General features: G+C 40.5%; 1 protein-coding gene across 1 annotated transcript in view; it reads left to right on the top strand.

Annotated features, from left to right (window-relative positions):
• Positions 1-834: 834 nt before the first annotated feature.
• The window catches only part of SPMIP2 (sperm microtubule inner protein 2), a 133,400-nt gene continuing 114,382 nt past the window's right edge, over positions 835-19,852 (top strand). Inside the window, exon 1 of the mRNA XM_061384317.1 lies at positions 835-1,031. Coding sequence (XP_061240301.1) covers positions 968-1,031 — 64 coding nt within the window. The 5' untranslated portion in view covers positions 835-967. The remainder of the gene's footprint in view (positions 1,032-19,852) is intronic.

Below are 19,852 nucleotides of genomic sequence, written 5' to 3' on the forward strand. Positions count from 1 at the left end.
TATCTATTGTATAGTAGTCTCTGGAAATTGAAATATGAATAAAGATGCTTTTTCCCCTGAACTGGGAGTTGGATTCTAGTAAGAAGCAGAGAAAATAGACAAATGAAACAAAGTGGAAGGAATTTAACAGGTAGGTATAAAAAAAGATGCCATAGAAGTTAAAGGGGCATGAAAGAGCCAGTGGTCAGCTGTGTCGGCAGACCTCCTCCTGGGAGAGGAGACGTGGGCTCCACCTCTCAGAGGACAAAAAATTTCCCAGAGGAATGTTACAGGAAGTACAAATGAATGGGTAAAGGCTCAGAAGAATGAAAGAGCATCTCACATGATGGGAACCACAAATAGACTATGTGACTGAGGCACAGATTATGTTTAAGGAAGTACTGAAATGTGGGGGAAATACATAAGCAATTATCTTATTCATTCAGATTATGTTTAAGGAAGTACTGAAATGGGGGGAAATACATAAGCAATTATCTTATTCATTTATTAATACAATTTTTATTTGTATTTTATCTAGCCAGGTTTCCTCAAAAGCTTTTAACCACGAGTTTGTGATTCTTTGGTTTGGTTTTGTGATAACACCCTTCTGCACAACATTTTTTGCGGCTATGTTGAAAGATGGTGATGATTGAGTCTGCCAGGTCATGGGTGCCGTAAGGCTGCTCTATTTCTAGTACCCTAACAGGTCTATTCTTGACTTGATGTTGACAGATAAGGGAAAGAGATGATTGGGCACCATTCCTGGGGATGCTGCGGCTGTGTCTGTCTGTTCCTGGAGGCTGGAATACTGAACAGTGTTAGAAGGAACACTCTGCCTTCCTGTCATAATGAGTCCTTAGCAACCACCTAGTTCAGGTCACAGACAGGGAAAGGAGAGACAGCAGAGTCTTTGGCTCTTTCTGGTACAGATACATTGGTCTGAGGAAGTTGGGAAAGGAAATTCAGTAGCACAGCTACAACCTTGGCCATGGCGTGTGTGACATTTCGAGAACCAGTATCAGCCACAGTGGGAAAGCGGATGGTGTTCACAGGTAAAGGGCTTTTCTGTATCTTTCACAAGGAGACTGAAGCTTCCTTAATTGCTCACCTATGTGATACTCAAATGACAATGGACTTGAGAATGAAAGAACCATGCACACTTATTCTACACGATTCTGCTGCTTTTATTATGCACTCGGCCTAGGCTGAGTTGCCTTGAGAAGATTTGTGATGTCCTGTTCTCACTAATTTAGGAATTTTTTTCATATCATACAGTTTATGTTTTTTGTACCTGGGGCTGCTTTGATGTTAATACAAATTATAGTAGTGATCATATTTTCATTATTACTGATTTAAGTTTCTTATATTTTTAGAAACTTGACATATTTGATTGATAAAAATTTGAGCAAGATGTAAGCTTAGTAAAATGTTGGCTGGCATTTTGTTCCTTCAACTTGCTTTAAATGATTTGGATGGTATGTCTGTGTGGAATTATGTATATGTATAATGGAATCACTTTGCTGTGTACCTCAAACTAATGAAACATTGTAAATAAACTATACTTCAGTTTTTTAAAGGTAGTTAAATAGAATATGACTAATTGTGATTTCTGCAAGAAATGTCACATTTTATCTTATTTCCTTTATGTTTTAAAATCACAAGCCTATTTTTAAGCATATCCCTTGCTTATCTGTAAATTCTCACTGCAATCGTGAGACGCTTGGCTCCCATTCTTTGCCACCCATTTATTTAACTGTTTAATTCCCACCAGGTCTCCCGCATTGCAGGCAGATTCTTTACCTTCTAAGCCAGGAGGGAAGCCCAAATATGAGTATACAAGTATCAGAAATGCTAACCAGTACTTCAGGAGAAGAAACTTTGTCAGCTAGAGTACAATGCTTCCTTATCTTCCTTTTGCCTTTGGGCTTAGGGCTCTGCTCATTTCCAAAGTTGCTTAAGGTCAAAGTTACCAAAAGTCAGCTCCTTTCACCCACTGCCTCCAGTGAGACTGGTTTATATATTTGTAACACAGTTATTCTCCTGTCACTGTCTGAATTCTATTCTAAAATCCCCCAGACTCTTAAGTGATTTTTAAAATTTGTGTACACCAAGGTTTGCTCTCTGTGCTCTAAGTCTTCAGGTTTTGACCACTTCGTAAGGTCACATACCCACCATGACAGTACTTTTCAACCCTTTAAATGTCCCTGTGCTTCACCTACACATCCCCCCTCTTCCCTCATTGAGTTCCTGGCAACCACTGATCCTTTTTCTCTCTCTAAAGTTTTGCCTTTTCCTGGATATCATAGAGCTGGAATCATACAGTGGGTAGCCTTTTCAGATTGGCTTCATTAACTTGTCAATGTGCATTGAAATTTCCTCCATGTCTTTTCATGGCTGGAGTGTTCACTTATTTTTATCGCTGAATAGCCTTCCATTGTAGGGTTGTATTACAATTTGTTTACCTAATCATCTTGGCAATTCTGAGAAAAAAAAAAAAAACTTCTATGAGACTTTTGCATGGATATGTTTTCAGATCAATTTGGTACATACTCAGCAATGTGATTGCTGGATCATATGGTAAGACTCTGTTTAGCTTTGTAAGAAACTGCCAAGTTGAAATAAGTCAGAAAGAGAAAAACAAATATTGTATCTTAATGCATATGAGTGGAATCTAGAAAGATGGTACAGATGAGCTGTTTGCAGGGAAGGAATAGAGATGCACACATAGAGGACAGATGTGTAGACACAGGGCAGGAAGTGGAGAGTGAGACGAACTGGGAGAGAAGGGTTGACATATATACACTACCATGTGTAAAGAAAATAACTAGTGGGAAGCTGCCGTATAGCACAGGGAGCTTAGCTCTGTGCTCTGCAATGACCTAGATGGGTGGGGTGGGTGTGAGTGAGAGGGAGGGTTAAGAGGGAGGGGATATATGTATACATATAGCTGAGTCTGTTGTTCCATGTCCAGTTCTAACTGTTGCTTCCTGACCCGCATACAAATTTCTCAAGAGGCTGGTTCCAAATAGGAAAAGGAGTTCGTCAAGGCTGTATATCGTCACCCTGTTTATTTAACTTATATGCAGAGTACATCATGAGAAACCCTGGACTGGAAGAAACACAAACTGGAATCAAGATTGCTGGGAGAAATATCAATAACCTCAGATATGCAGATGACACCACCCTTATGGCAGAAAGTGAAGAGGAACTCAAAAGCCTCTTGATGAAAGTGAAAGTGGAGAGTGAAAAAGTTGGCTTAAAGCCCAACATTCAGAAAACGAAGATCATGGCATCTGGTCCCACCACTTCATGGGAAATAGATGGGGAAACAGTGGAAACAGTGTCAGACTTTATTTTTCTGGGCTCCAAAATCACTACAGATGGTGACTGCAGCCATGAAATTAAAAGACGCTTACTCCTTGGAAGGAAAGTTATAACCAACCTAGATAGCATATTCAAAAGCAGAGACATCAGTTTGCCAACAAAGGTTCGTCTAGTCAAGGCTATGGTTTTTCCAGTGGTCATGTATGGATGTGAGAGTTGGACTGTGAAGAAGATTGAGCGCCGAAGAACTGATGCTTTTGAACTGTGGTATTGGAGAAGACTCTTGAGAGTCCCTTGGTCTGCAAGGAGATCCAACCAGTCCATTCTGAAGGAGATCAGCCCTGGGATTTCTTTGGAAGGAATGATGCTAAAGCTGAAACTCCAGTACTTTGGGCACCTCATGTGAAGAGTTGACTCATTGGAAAAGACTCTGATGCTGGGAGGGATTAGGGGCAGGAGGAGAAGGGGACGACAGAGGATGAGATGGCTGGATGGCATCACTGACTTGATGGACGTGAGTCTGGGTGAACTCTGGGAGTTGGTGATGGACAGGGAGGCCTGGCGTGCTGTGATTCATGGGGTCGCAAAGAGTCGGACACGACTGAGCGACTGATCTGATCTGATCTGATAGCTGAGTCACTTGGTGGTACAGCAGAAACCAACACAACATTGTAAAGCAACTATACTCCAACAACAACAAAAGATCAGAAAGGAAACTGCCAAAGCTATACCGTTTTGCCATCTCGCTTGCAGTTCAGTGAGAGTCCTTGTTACTTTGCACCCATGTCAGCATTTGGTGGTCTTTCTGTTCTCACCTTTAGCCATTCTTACCAGATGTAGTTATGTCTCATTGCTGTTTTAGTTCATAATTCCATAATGACCAATGATCATATACTTATTTGCCATCTGAATATTTTCTTTGATGTGATGTCTGTTCATAATGTTTGCCTATTATAAAATAATTGTTTATTTTCTTATTGTTGAGTTTTAACAGTTCTGCATGTATTTTAGAGACAAGTCTTTTATCAGATTAATGTTCTGCAAATATTTCCTCCTGGTTTGTGGCTTGTCTTTTCATTTTCTTAACATAGTCTTTGATAGAGCAGAGCACAAGTTTTAGTTTTAATAAACAACTTTAATATTTAGTTTAAAAAGCCACTTTAATATTTAACATTTATCAATTTTAATAATCGATTTTTCTTTCATTACGCTTTTGATATTGTATCTAAAAATCCATCACCAAATCCGGAGTCTCCTAGATTTTTGCCCTTGTTTTCTTCTAAAATTTTTTCCTATTTTGTGTTTTCGTTTGTCTATCATTCATTTCACGGTGATTTTCGTGTCTTTTAAACTTTTCATTTCCATCAGCCAATTGATTTCCTTTTCTCCTTAAACCATCCTGGGTTGGCTTTTCTGTCACTTGCAACCATGAAAGAGTTTTAATGATCCTTAAAATTTCTTATAATCTGTGTCAGTGTCTACTTGGTTTCGTGTGTTTACATAGCTCAAATTCTTATCACTTTTGATAGGCTTCAGATTTTACATTATGTTGATGCATAATAATTCACTTCATGTTCTATATTTTATATTTAAATTCCAAATTTCCTCTGTTACAGTTAAAGCTGCATGAATACTTTTGGGTGTTTCTCCTTCTCTGTTATTTTCTCATGATATATTTACAGTGAGTGGAATTAGGTGGTGAAAGATACAAACTTATTGAGGCCAGAGACTTCCAAGGATTGTCTAAAAGACTGTGAACAATGTATTTGTATTTAAAGTCTGCAAATAGTTTTAAAAATCACTGTTGTTTATTTTTGATAATGGGGAGTTATGTATCAATCTTTTTGACTCTAACATTAAAAATTTTTTGTTATGAATATTTTAGAACATATCCCACTTACCTGTCACTCATGTTCAACAATTTATCAAAAACTTCCCACATTTGATCACATAGTTTTTTTCTTTTTCATTTGCTAAAATATTTTAAAGTGAATTTCAGATATTCAGATATTTTACTATATCCTACATATTTCACAAGCATGCATTCTAAGTTGCTCAGTCGTGTCTGACTCTTTGAGACCCCATGGACAGGCTTCTCTGTCTATGGGATTTTCCAGGCAAGAATACTGGAGTGAGTGGCCATTTCCTTCTCCAGGGGATCTTCCTGACCCAGGGATAGAACCTGAGTTTCCTATCTCTCCTGCATTGGCAGGGGGATTCTTTACCGCTAAGCCACATGGGAAGCCCCACGTATTTCACTGTGCATCAGCACCCTGCCCCCTACCAAATGAACATATTCTTACATAGCCACATTGTCATTATCACATCTAGCAAAATATAAAACTATCCTCTGACAACAGGTAATGACTAGTCCATGGTAATATTTCCCTCATTGCCTCTAAAATGCATTTTTACAGCTGATTGCAAAAAATATGGATCCGAATTAGGTCCACACCTAATTGCATTTGGTTGTGTTCTCTCCTTTGATGTCCTATAAGCTGGTACAGGTGGAAGTAGCGACAGACTTTCTCTTCTTGGGCTTCAAAATCACTGTGGATGGTGACTGCAGCCATGAAATTAGAAGATGGTTGCTTTTTGGAAGAAAGGCTATGACAAACCTAGGTAGCATATTGAAAAGCAAAGACAGGTCCATATAGTCAAAGCTATGGTCTTTCCAGCAGTCTTGTATGGATGTGAGAGTTGGACCATAAAGAAGGCTGAACGCTGAAGAATTGATATTTTCAAACTGTGATGCTGGATAAGAGTTTTGAGAGTCCCTTGGATAGCAAGCAGATCAAACCAGTCAATCCTAAGGGAAATCAACCCTGAATACTCACTCATTGGAAGGACTGATGCTGAAGCTGAAGCTCTGGTACTTTGGCCACCTAATTTGAAGAGCCCATTCATTGGAAAAGACCCTGATGCTGGGAAAGATTGAAGGCAAAAGGAGAAGAGGGCAGCTGAGGATGAGATGGTTTGATGGCATCACCGATTCAATGGACATGAACTTGGGTGAACTCTGGGAGAAGGTGAAGGACAGAGAGGCCTGGGTGTGCTGCAATTCATGGGGTCGCAGAGTCAGACATGACTTGGCAACTGAACAACAGCAACAATAAGCTGGTACAGTCTTCTTTCTTTTCTTGTTACAGAGACTGGGTTGGTCATCCAGCAGAAATACCCAACATTCTGAATTTGCCTGGTGTCATGTCATTTAATGTGTTCCTCTGTCCTCTTGTGTTTTCCAAAATTGGAATCTGGCTCTTGAGGTCCAACTCTTTGGGCAAGATTGTTGCTTGAATACTGCTGTGGTCAACATATGGTATGCAGATCAGATGTTACAATTTCAGTTTCTCCTAGACCCATCACTTAGGACCTAAGTTGTTGGGACTTAGTTCTCTTCTTTCTGAATTTGGAACTGATCTCAATGAGAAGCTCATGTTCTTGTAAAGATATTGGTGTAAGTGGGTATGAACTCTGGTTAGGCAAATAAAAAGTTGATGTGCTGCATACTTTACATCAAATATTGTATAATTGCAATAAAAACATGGAAAATATTTTGTCACTATTAATAATGAAAAAGCAATCAAATATCATGAGAAATCATTTAAAAATTTATGCTGAATGCTGATATGTGAGGAAAAACTAAGTGGATTATCAGAGGATGAGAAAATAGCTGAGAAGTTTTGCAGAAATTTTGAGGATGATTTCAGAGCGCTTTTAAGAGTTTTATAGAGTTTTTACTAAAGGCTAGTTTAATTTTGGGGCTTCCCTAGTGGCTCAGATGGTAAAGAATCTGCCTGTAATGCAGGTGACCCAGGTTTGATCCCTGGGTCGCAAAGATCACATGAAGAAGGGAGTGAATTCCCTGAACAGAGGAGCACTGCGGGCTACATTCCATGGGGGTGGCAAAGAGTCAGACACAACTACACGACTAACACTTCCACTTTCAATTTAATTTTAAAATCAAATTTTCCCTTTTTGCTGTAACACTCTTCATTCTTATTAATAGCTATAATTGTTTTAATTTCAATCTCATCTCTAGTGAGACTCCATTATTCTGTGAGATGATTCATGTGTATTAGTGTACTGCCACTAACGAACTAATTTGCTGATTCATTACATTTTATTTTTCTGCCCAATTTTAATGTTTTTCCCTTTAAAAATATTTTTGATTCTAAATTTTTATCATATATATTTGAAATTGAATGTAACAAATAGAAATTGAATCCTTACTGAATACTGAAAAGTTGGCCATGAGCTTCGGAGGATACAAAAATGAACATGAATAAGATATTTTTTTGGTCTTTTAGATACGTATAATCTGTTGTTCTTGTTAGAACATCATGGGTTGTCCCATTTTCCTATTTAATCTAAATATTCACCACAGATGTCCTGGGATTGTAGTGTGACATAAAAAGGAGACAGAAACCCAATTCCAAAGGCCTTGAGGAATCAAGTAGAAGAGGTGGGGATGGAGGACCATTACCTCACGGGATGCTTCACAAACTACTCCCTGTGCTTTTTAAAGTTTTGTTTCCTACTCCTTTCTTTTGACTGGCATAATTAGAGAATAAATTGTCTCCTATATGATGGATGGATCTTCGATTTTATTTATTCTACAACTAATAAAGGGATAAAGATTCTTGTGGAAAAAAGTGTCAGTAGGTCCAACTTTTGAAACTTTTTTAAAAAGGTGAAAGTGAAAGTGAAGTCGCTCAGTCATGTCCGACTCTTTGCGACCCCATGGACTGTACCAGGCTCCTCCCTCCATGGGATTCTCCAGGCAAGAATACTGGAGTGGGTTGCCATTAACATATCCTTGAGTAAATATATTCACCTAGTGTCCAGCTAGGTAACATTTTACAAAGTGAACACACCAATGCACTTACTTTTTAGATTAAAAACATGAATATTTTTGCCATCCTAAAATGTTCCTTTATAGCATTTCCCAACCAATTCCCTCAAAGTCAAACATCGTTTTTATGTTTAGAATCCATATGTTTTTGATAAATGTGAGTTTAATTTGATGTGGGGTACTTTTCTTGTCTGTATATTTGAAACATTTTATTTGCCGGCTTATTCTTTCATGTAAGTTTTATTATCAATTTGCTAAGTTTTATTACACAGTGAAGAGATTTTATAGATAGTGTTATTTTGGCATTAAAATGGCCTTACTATGAAAACTAATATCATAAACAAAATTCTGAAGTGATTTTAAAGTATCTTAGAGCATGGTTATGTATTTTTACATCTGTCTGCAAACAAATGATACTATCTGTTTACTCAATTCCAGGTCCCGTGCTGCTTTTAAGTTATAAAATTACATTTTAAAAGGTACATTTTTTATTAAGATTTTTAAAATAAATTTCTACTTGGTCCAAATTGAGAGACTGATGGAATAATTCCTATGGAATATTAAATTAAAAAGGCCCCATAAAATAGAATCTAATTTAACCTATCATTTTTCAGATGAGAACACTGAGGTTCAGAGAGCTGAGTGCCCTGCTCAAGGTCACATAGTCTTGATCAGAAGGATGACAGCCTAGGCCTGCTTCTTGTTTGTATGATGAATTATGTACGTTATACCCAGCAGGTGTGTGTATGCTCAGTTGTGTCTGATTCTTTGCATGGAAAGAATCATGGACTGTAGCCCACCAGGCTCCTCCATTCGTGGAATTTCCCAGGCAAGAATACTGGCTTGGGTTGCCATTCCCTTCTCCAAGGGATTTTCCTGACCCAAGGGTCCAACCCATGTCTCTTGCATCTCCTGTACTGGCAGATGGATTCTTTACCACTGAGCCACCCAGGAAACCCAAGTTATATCCAGATTACTAAGTAAATATATTAATGTATTTATTCAGCCATCAGAGATCTACTAGAAAATCTGTACATGTAAACCAGGAATATTGCAGAATTCCACCATGGGACTTTTGTTAGAAATATATTAGAATTGGAAATACTCTCTAGGAAATGGCCAAAAAACATTATGATGAATGAAGCTATAAGTAGTGAAAGAAGTACATAACTGTATGTGATTTTGAAAAGCTCGCTCCATTAGCCTGGGTTTCAGACCCATTTATTCATCTCGCTTTTTGCCCTGTGAAACTGTCACACTCATAGTTATGTCTCAAATGCAGTTGTTTTAAAAATAGAAAATGACTTCATACAAAACTGCCAGTGGTTTCCTATTAGAAGAAAGAACCAAACAGTCCTCCTGGAAATTCAACTTAAGTCTCATCATTGTAATTCAGGAAGCAAACATGTCACCTTGTAAAAAACTAATTCATGATAAAGCTTACACATTTTAATGGGCCTGACACATTTTGTGGGCTAATCTGCATTTTATTCTGTAATTGTAGCATGTGATGTGCCTGAATCAAAATTTATCTACAAGTGACGGCAGTTTCAAATAAATCCTACCTTAAATAATTGGCCAGGTGAATCATCACCAATGTGACTTCCAGAAAAAAAAAATCAGTTGCTGGCATCACTCTGAAAAACATCTAAACCAAGCCCTTAGAAGAAGACTTCAAAGGACAAGCTTTGTCTCATACTCTAGTTTTCTGCTTTGTTTTTTAGACAATATACAACTTTATGGTATCAACTAAAGGAGAAGAGCTGATTTGCTTTTCTGGGCTTTGACTTAATTTTCCAAGGTTGATAATCTCTTCAGTCAGTTCAGTCGCTCAGTCGTGTCCGACTCTTTGCGACCTCATGAATCACAGCACGCCAGGCCTCCCTGTCCATCACCAACTCCCAGAGTTCACTCAGACCCACGTCCATTGAGTCAGTGATGCCATCCAGCCATCTCATCCTCTGTCGTCCCCTTTTCCTCCTGCCCCCAAATCCCTCCCAGCATCAGAGCCTTTTCCAATGAGTCAACTCTTTGCATGAGTTAGCCAAAGTACTGGAGTTTCAGCTTTAGCATCATTCCTTCCAAAGAAATCCCAGGGCTGATGGACTGGTTGGATCTTCTGGCAGTCCAGGGGACTCTCAAGAGTCTTCTCCAACACCACAGTTCAAAAGCATCAATTCTTCGATACTCTCTTAGGTTACATTAATATCACTACCTTAAATGATGGAGAAATGTGCTCAGGATTAAGTGAAAAATGTCTTGTGTTTTGGAGACAGGGTTTGAAGAAAGTAACCTTTTGGTCAAAGGTTAGCAGATGGTTCACTGTGCCACCTGCTAGGAAATCAATGTGAGGAGCTCGATTCAAGAAGCAGAGCTATCAATGGAGCTGCCATGTCCTAGCTCCTTCTAACCTTTTTTCTTTCATTCTTTTTATTGGAGTACAATTGATTTTGAGTGGTGTGTTAGTTTCAGTTGTACAGCAAAGTGATTGAGTTACACATACATATACATTCCTTTTCAGATTCTTTTCTCATATAGGTTATTACAGAAAATTGAGTATAGTCCCTGAGCCATACAGTAGGTCATTATTGGTTATCTATTTTACATACGTTGCTGTTTAGTCACTAAGCTGTGTCTGACTCTTTTACAGCCCCATGGACTGTAGCCTGCCAGGCTCCTCTGTCCATGGGATTCCCCGGGAAAGAACACTGGAATAGGTTCCCATTTCCTTCTCCTGGGTATTTTCTCAACCCAGGGATCAAACCCATGTCTCCTGCGTTGGCAGGTGGATTCTTTACCACTGAGCCACCAGGGAAGCCTATTTTGTATATAGGCATGTATATATGTTAATCCTAAGCTCCTAATTTATCCCTTCCCCTGCTCCTCTCACCTTTGGTAACCGTGTTTGCTTTCCACATCGGTGAGTCTGTTTTGTAAATAACGTCATTTGTATAATTATTTTTAGATTTCACATATAAGTGATATCATATAATTTGCCTTTGACTTGCTTCACTTAGTACAGTAATCTCTGGATCCATCCATGTTGCTGCAAATGGCATTACTTCATTCTTCTTATGGCAGAGTAGTTGCTGCTGCTGCTAAGTCGCTTCAGTCGTGTCCGACTGTGTGACCCCATAGACATCAGCCCACCAGGCTCTCCTGCCCCTGGGATTCTCCAGGCAAGAACACTGGAGTGGGTTGCCATTTCCTTCTCCAATGCATGAAAGTGAAAAAGTGAAAGTGAAGTCGCTTAGTCGTGTCCGACTCTTCACTACCCCATGGACTGCAGCCTACCAGGCTCCTCCATCTATGGGATTTTCCACGAAAGAGTGGGGTGCCATTGTCTTCTCCGGTGGCAGAGTAGTATTTCATTGTAAATATGTACCTCGTCTTCTTTGTCTATTCCTCTATTGGTGAACATTTAGGATGTTTCCGTGTCTTGGCTATTGTCAATAGTGCTGCAATGAGCATTGGGGTGTAACTAATTTTTACATTTTTACATTTTTAGAGGTTCCATCTTTTCCAGACATATTCCCAGGAGTGGTACTGCTGGATCATGTGGTAGCTCTATTTTTAGGTTTTTAAGGAAACTCCATCCTGTTCTCCATAGTGGCTTTACCGATTTACATTCCCTCCAACAGTATAGGAGGGTGCCCTTCTCTCCACACCCTCGTCAGCTTTTATTGTTTGTAGCTATTTTGCTGATGGCCATAGATTTGATTTGCATTTCTCTAATAATTAGTGATGTTGAGCATCTATTCATATGCTTGTTGGCCATCTGTGTATCTTCTTTAGAGAAATGTCTTTTTAGGTTTTCTGTCCATTCTTTGATTGAGTTCTTATTTTATTTTTTGATGTGGAACTATGTGAACAGTTTGTATACTATTGGTTGCATCATTTGCAAATTCCCTCTCACCATCCTTACATTGTCTTTTCTTCTTAACCCTTCTGCTCACAGTCTTCTCATCTGTAATTTGAGGCTAGTAGTAACTATTTCAGGTCAGGAAGTCCCCTGGAGAAGGGATAGGCTACCCACTCCAGTATTCTTGGGCTTCTCTGGTGGCTCAGACAGTAAAGAATCTGCCTGCAATGCGGGAAACCTGAGTTCTATCCCTGGGTTAGGAAGATCCCCTGGAGGAGGGCATGGCAACCCACTCCACTATTCTTGCCTAGAGAATTCTCATGGACAGAGGAGCCTGGTGGGCTACAGTCCATGGGGTCGCACAGAGTCCGACACAACTGAGCGACTAAACACAGCACAGTATCTATTTCATGAATATTCTATGATGACTTAATGAAATGAGAATGCCTGATATAATAAGAATTCAATAACTTTTTGGACTTAAAAAATATTGTATGTTATTTATCTTCTTCAGAAGATCTTGGAGAGGACTCAAAAATCATCTTACAATCCTATTTTTTATACTAAATCAGCCAAGTACACATTATTTCCTGAAGTCTTAAACTATAATTGAATTTTTAATGAGCACAGAGAGAAAAAAAATCTAAGACTATCTAAGCCCACAGTTTTTAAACTTCAGTGTGCATGTGAATCACCTGGGAAGTCTTGTTAAAATGCAGATTCCAATTCCAGGCTTGAGAGCCTGCATTTTTACTAAGCTCTCAGAAGACACCCAAGCTGCTGGTCAAGAGACCACACCATGAGCAGCGAGGACCTGAACTCTTCTGGCCCCTCTAGTCACTGTTGTGACCTTGGACTAGGTATTTATCTCTCTCTGCCTCATTTACATCATCTGTAAAACAGCAATATTAGTATCTACTTCATAGGGCTGCTAGGAGTTTTAATGCACACAGGAGTCAATGCCACAGGAGTCAATGCCACAGGAGTCAATGCACACAGAGTACTTAGACCATTGTCCGTATAATCTATTATCACAGATTACTAGTGAGATAAACTAGTCAACTGCTGGCTAAAGGCCCAGAACAGGAAGTTATTTGTGATGCTAATACTTCGAGCTCACACACATATACATTTTTAAACTGCTAACTATTGGCTTTTTGTATCTTCCTATAAACCTGATCTAAATAATACCAAGGAAAGCAAGTTGCATTACAACAATGTTGTGGCAGAATGGCAGGTTTTTTAAAAAATTAATTAGTTAATTAATTTTACTGAAGCATTATTGATTTACAATGTTGCATAATATAGAATAGCAGATTTTGGAATTCTTCCTTAAGCCGCATGAATTCCCGCGATCTTGGTTAGGAAAACGACCCGTCATTTTGTGGTCAGGAAGGATGGAAAGGTCGCCTTGGGGGCTCTGGGTGTAAAGTCTTTCTCTTTGTCTCCCTTGAGTCGTGCTTCCCTCCCCTTTATCCCCTCTCCTGCAGAAGCCTGCTGTGGCAGATGCTAGGGAACTGTGCTTCTCAGCAGGTGATAAGGGGTGAAGTGCCTGCTATGTTACTAGCCCCAGTTGCTAGCAGTTATCTCAGAAAAGGTGGAACCTTTCACAGCTGCTACTAAAAGGCTGTTTTGACTACAGGTATCATGTTTTTTTAGTCACTCATTTATCTAACTTATTTATATTTGGTTGCACTGGGTCTTCATTGCTTTGCTCAGGCTTTCTCCATGTGCGGCAAGCCGGGGCTACTCTTGTTGGCGGTGCTCGGGCTTCTCATTGCAGTGGCCCCTCTTGTTGTGGCGTACAGGCTGTAGGTGCGTGGGCTTAGTTGCTCCAGGGCATGTGGAATCTTCCCGGACCAGGGATCAAACCCATATCCCCTCCATTGGCAGGCGGATTCTTATCCACTGTGCCACCAGGATAAGACACCTTACCCACAGGTGTCATCTTTAACAAAATTACACCCCAGGGAAGAGTCCCAGACAAGTAGAAGGTTACCCACTCCTTTAAGAATAATGGTGCTTCTGGAGAAGGAAATGGCAAACCACTCCAGTATTCTTGCCTGGAGAATCCCCACAGACAGCAGAACCTGGCTGGCAAAGAGTCGGACACGACTGAGCGACTTCACTTTCACTTTAAGAATAGCAGCGGTCTGAAAGTGACCTCGAAACACTTACAGTGGTCAAATCATTTCTCTGAGGCAGCACTTTCTAAAATAAGGAAATAATTTCTGGAAGCTACAGAATTGCAGGCGAGGCAGTCATTTGAGAGGAGGAAGTTCTGTATCCGGGGTTGAACTGCACAGACCTAGCAAGGAGCTCCAGCACCCCATTTCCAAGCCGGGGCTGAGCAGGACTGACTTTCCCTGATGAGGACTTAGGAGCCTGAGGAAAGCTTCTGGAGGAGGAAAGGCGAGCTCGGGTTTATTTCCAAGCCTCATTCTTATTGTTCGAGGGACCTGCCTGGGAATGGAGGTGGGGGGACCAGAGGCAGAGCCAGGAACCCCAAGTGGGTCAGATGAGTGCACCACCTCCTAGGGTTTACTAGACAACGATGAACACTCACCGGCACACAACTGGGGGAGGGTGGGGGCCCCTGAGGAACAGGGAGACTTGGTGACCCTGGAAATGGGAGCCACATCCACTTTCCACGAACAATACTAAGACCTCCCTGCAGGAGACTCTGAACTAACCAGTTCCAGAGTTAGGGCACTTATTCTTGTAATGTAATGTGCAGAAGAATTTGCGAATGTAGAAAGCCCCAAATTCTGGGTTAGTTTTTCTGGGGGGTTGGAACCTGCACTCAAACAAGCACATGGAGAGACTGTGACACAGGGGGTCACATGGCACTCTGTGGGACACACATAGCCCCTCAGGCAGCAGGAACTATTGCTTCTCTGCCCTGGAAGGTCACAGTTCCTCCAAGGCTGGAGATCTAACTGGCCTCTAGTCAGAACAGAAGTCTCAGCTCACAACCACTGGTTTTTGACTTTTTTAAATGAAAAAATTTGTTTTACTCCAATGTTTGTTGCAGTGACTCAAAGGTAAAGAATCTGCCTGCAATGCAGGAGATACGGTTTCCATCTCTGGGTGGGGAAGATCCCTTGGAGAAGGATAAGGCAACCCACTCCAGTATGCTTGCCTGAAGAAATGCCATAAACAGAGGAGCCTGGTGGGCTACAGGCCATGGGGTCATGAAAGAGTCAGACATGACTTATCAACTAAAAACAGCAATGTTCCCTGCAGCACTACGGAAGAAACCTAGATGTTCCGTGTCCATCAATAGAGGAATGAATGAAGAAGTTGTGGTACATATATACAGTGGAATATTAGTCATAAAAAAGAATGAATTTGAGTCAGTGGTAGTGAGGTAGATGAAACTAAAACCTGTTATACAGAGTGAAATAGGTCAGAAAGAGAAAAACAAATATCGTATATTAACGCACATATATATGGAATCTAGAAAAATAGTACTGATGAACCTATTTGTAGGGCAGGAATAAAGATGCAGACATGTGAACACAGGGGGAAAGAAAGGGTGGGGTGAATTGAGACAGTTGCATTGACATATATACACTGTCATGTGTAAAATAGCTAGCTAGTGGGAAGCCGCTATATAGCACAGCGAGCTCAGTTCGGTGCTCTGTGATGACCTAGAAGGGTGGGACTGGGGGAGTGGGAGCAATAGTCAAGAGGGAGGGGATGTATGTATACATAGAGCTGATTCATGTTGCTGTGCAGCAGAAATCACCAGAACATTGTAAGACAATGATCCTCTAATTGTGAATTTAAAAAATTATCGTTGATTTGCAATGTTGTGTTAGTTTCAGGTGTACAGTAAAGTGAATCAGTTATACATACGCATGCATGCTAAGTTGCTTCAGTTTTGTCCAACTCTTTGAGACCGCATGGACTGTAGCCCACCAGACTCTTCTGTCCATGAGATTCTCCAGGCAAGAATACCAGAGTGGGTTGTCATGTCCTCCTCCAGAGGATCTTCCCAACCCAGGGATCGAATCCGAGTCTCTTGTACTGGCAGGAGGATTCTTTACCACTAAGTCACTTGGGAAGCTCCAGTTATATGTATCTATGTATTTATTCTCACATGCATGTTTTTTAAATGTAAAGATTTCTAAGTGTAATTTAAAGGCTCAATTTTTTTAAAGATGGGAACATTTATATAGTTCAAATTAGTGTGTGTTATTGCATTCTGTAAATGATGATATAGAATGAAATATATCTTTCAGCCCAATGGATTCTGGCCATGATAACAGGATAATTAGAAATCTAAGTAGTCAAAACATGCAAACAAAGCTATCTGATGTTAAGATTAGTGAATAAATGCCAATGGCAATCAGGTCAGATAAATTCTTTGTTTATAGCAAGGAAACAATACCACCCACATCTCTTTCTTTTACAGATTTCCAGACTCTTTCAAACTTCAATTCACAAGCTAAGTAGCCACCTTCTTTTCACAATGTGGAAGCAGAACAAAGTAAACATGCTAGTCACGTGGGCTAAGTAAAGATGTTTAAAAGCACACGCCTTTGATTTGACAATCCTCGAAACTGACAGGGGGATTCCATGTGCAGCCACTTAGGACACGGGTCCCACCACTGGACCACACTCCCTCCGGGGACCTCCTAGAGGGCGAATGGGTGCCTGGATGCACATCGCTCACACACATGCTTTCACAGTGGAAATGACTCGAGGACTGTTAGATCCTCTTGTTTGCAGGGATTAAAAAATAAGATTTTCAGTTCCAGGTCACAGGGATTTTTTTTTTCTCAATTCCAATGTCTTAGACTTCCTTGAGGGGCTTCCCAGATGGTGCCAATGGTAAAGAATCATGCCAGTGCAGAAGACCTAAGAGATGCGGGTTTGATCCCTGAGTCTGGAAGATCCCCTGAAGGAGGGCCTGGCAACCCACTCCAGTATTCTTGTCTGTAGAATCCCATTGACAGAGAAGCCTAGTAGGCTACCTCCATAGTCGCAGAGTTAGACACGACTAAAGCGACTTAGAACGCATGCACAGACTTCCTTGAAATGACCCCCCTGCCCCCGCCCAAGTTATAGCTTATCATTGACCTTGGAATATACTTACTCAGAAAAGACTGAATGAGAACTTGCAGTAAATCCCCAACCCTGTCATAGGGGAAGTGTTGTGGAAAGACCATCTGATGGTATGGATTTCCGACATAAGGACTATAAAATAGGAAGTTATTTACACTATGCTATATATTGGTCAAGAATCCCATCAATCATTGTTAAATAAACAGTTCCCACTGCTCCCCAACTAGAGGGCTTGGAGGAAGCAGCTTGTCCACAATCAATGCAGGGGATTGAAATCTTCTGCCTCTGTGATTTGGGGTTTGAGCATCTCTATTTGGCTTTCTTCAACTTAAGTCACACGGCCTTGGAGGATGGCTTTGGAAGATTTAGCCATGATTTTAAGCTGGACTATCTCTCAAAAATGATCTCCAGATTTAGGTGGGAATTTGTCTAGTCATTTTTGTCTGATGATATAACAAACAAAAACTATAGCTATAAACACTCACTTCATCACTGGGAATCACCTAAAAAAAAAAAAAAAGCAGGGTGTCTTAGCTAAAATGTTTGGGAATTGAAACAGACATTTGAGGCTGAGATTGTGCCCAAAGGCTGAGATTGTACAAAAAATTAGGACCATGTGTTTAAGTAGACAGTTCAGAGTTTGCAGAAAGTGGGATAGAGTAGGTGAAAGACAAATGGAAAGGAAAAGACCCCCACCCACCTGGCACAAAGGCAGAGGGTCTAAGCTAGAGAATATCTATTTTCTCACATCTTGACCAGAGGCAATTGAGAAGATAAAAGTGATTTGAATATAAGGCGGCTCCAAACTTCTGCCATGATGGTTCTTCTTGCTGTCTGCTCATCCTAAGGCATCACAAACAGTGGGGCCTTCTATCAACTCCCACCTTCGTCTAATGACTGCTATATCGTACCCTCCCCATCTCCCTCATCTTCTTCTCTTCTGTAGTTACGAAGAGATAGAGGAAGAATGAAGAACAAAACAAAAGCTGCACAGAGATCATCACAAACCTCTGGCCCTGAGCTGCTGCCCCACCCTGGCCAGCCTCCTCAACCCCAACATTTACTTGTAGATGTGGATAGAATTCATTATCCGAATTTTGCACAAAGCAGGGTGGTGAATTGCTGGTGCTGTCAGGGCACCAAGCAAGAGTTCCTTCCTGTGTAGGCCATTACTGCCTTCCTCCTGGCACTCAGGAAGATGAACAGGACCAGGCTCTGCCACAGAGTTCACTGGGTAGACGCACACCTCTGCTCTGAGGACATCTCGCTCAGTTCCAGACATGTGTGTTCACCGACCACTGCCTCCGTCTCATCCGGGGCTGCTGTTTGTCTTAACTAGAGACCACGTGTTTTCTATGTCTGTGGTCCTATTTCTGTTTTGTTAACAAGTTCAGCTGAATCTTTTTTTTTCAGATCCCACATATAAGTGGTATCATAAGATTTGTCTCTGTCTGACTTCATTTAGTATGAAAATCTCAGGTCCATGCAAATGATATTTCATTCCTTATGACTAATATTCCATTATATATATATATATATGTACATATAGGCTTCCGTGATAGCTCAATTGGTAAAGAATCTGCCTGAGACCTCGGTTCGATTCCTGGGTCAGGAAAATCCACTGGAGAAGGGAAAGGCTACCCACTCCAGTATTCTGGTCTGGAAAATTCCATGGACTATATAGTCCATGGGGTCAAAAAGAGTGGGACACGACTGAGCAAATTTCACTTCATATATATGTATACCACATTTTCTTTATAGGGAACATGGGGAGAGGGATAAATTAGGAGGTTGGGATTAACATGTACACATGACTATATATAAATTGGACAACCAAGAAGGACCTACTATTTAGCACAGGGACCTATACTCAATATTTTATAATCTATTAGGGAAAAGAACATGTAAAAGAATGTATGTATATATCTGAATCACTATGTTGTACAACTGAAACTAACATGATACTGTAAATCAACTGTACTTCAATAGAAAAGTAATAATTTTTTAAAAAGTTATTTATGAAAATATAGGAAAAGAGAATTGTTAGACATGACACCAAAAGCACAACCCATGAGAGAAAACACTACTGTGTTGGACTTTGGAAATTTAAAAACTTTTGCACTGCAAAGATACCGTTGGGAGAAAAACATAAAATAAAATAGACCACTTGTACCAGATCATCTAATTAGTTCATCATAAACACAAGCAGAAGATCCTGAGTCTATCCTAAATTGTTTCCAGTAACCCAAGGTGGCCTCAAATTTTACAAAAGGGGCAAGAACATTCTGGGGTATCACGCTTGCTTGTTGTTCTTGTTCAATCACTCAGTTGTGTCCGACACTTTGTGACCCAGTGGACTGCAGCACACCAGGCTTCCCTGTCCTTCACCATCTCCCAGAGCATGCTCAAACTCATGTTCATTGAGTTGGTGATACCATCCAACCATCTCGTCCTCTGTCATCCCTTTCTCCTCCCGCCTTCAATCTTTCCCAGCCTCAGTCTTTTCCAATGAGTTGGCTCTTTGCATCAGGTGGCAAAAGCATTGGAGCTTCAGCTTCAGCATCAGTCCTTCCAATGAATATTCAAGATTGATTCCCTTTAGGATTAACTGGTTTGATCTCCTTGCTGTCCAAGGGACTCTCAAGAGTCTTCCCCAGCACTACAGTTCAAAAGCATCAATTCTTTGGTGCTCAGCTTATGGTCCAACTCTCACATCCATACATACCTACTAGAAAAACCAGAGACACTTCTTAGAAGCA

This window comes from Bos javanicus, chromosome 17 (assembly GCF_032452875.1).
Source record: "Bos javanicus breed banteng chromosome 17, ARS-OSU_banteng_1.0, whole genome shotgun sequence".
Lineage (NCBI taxonomy): Eukaryota > Metazoa > Chordata > Mammalia > Artiodactyla > Bovidae > Bos > Bos javanicus.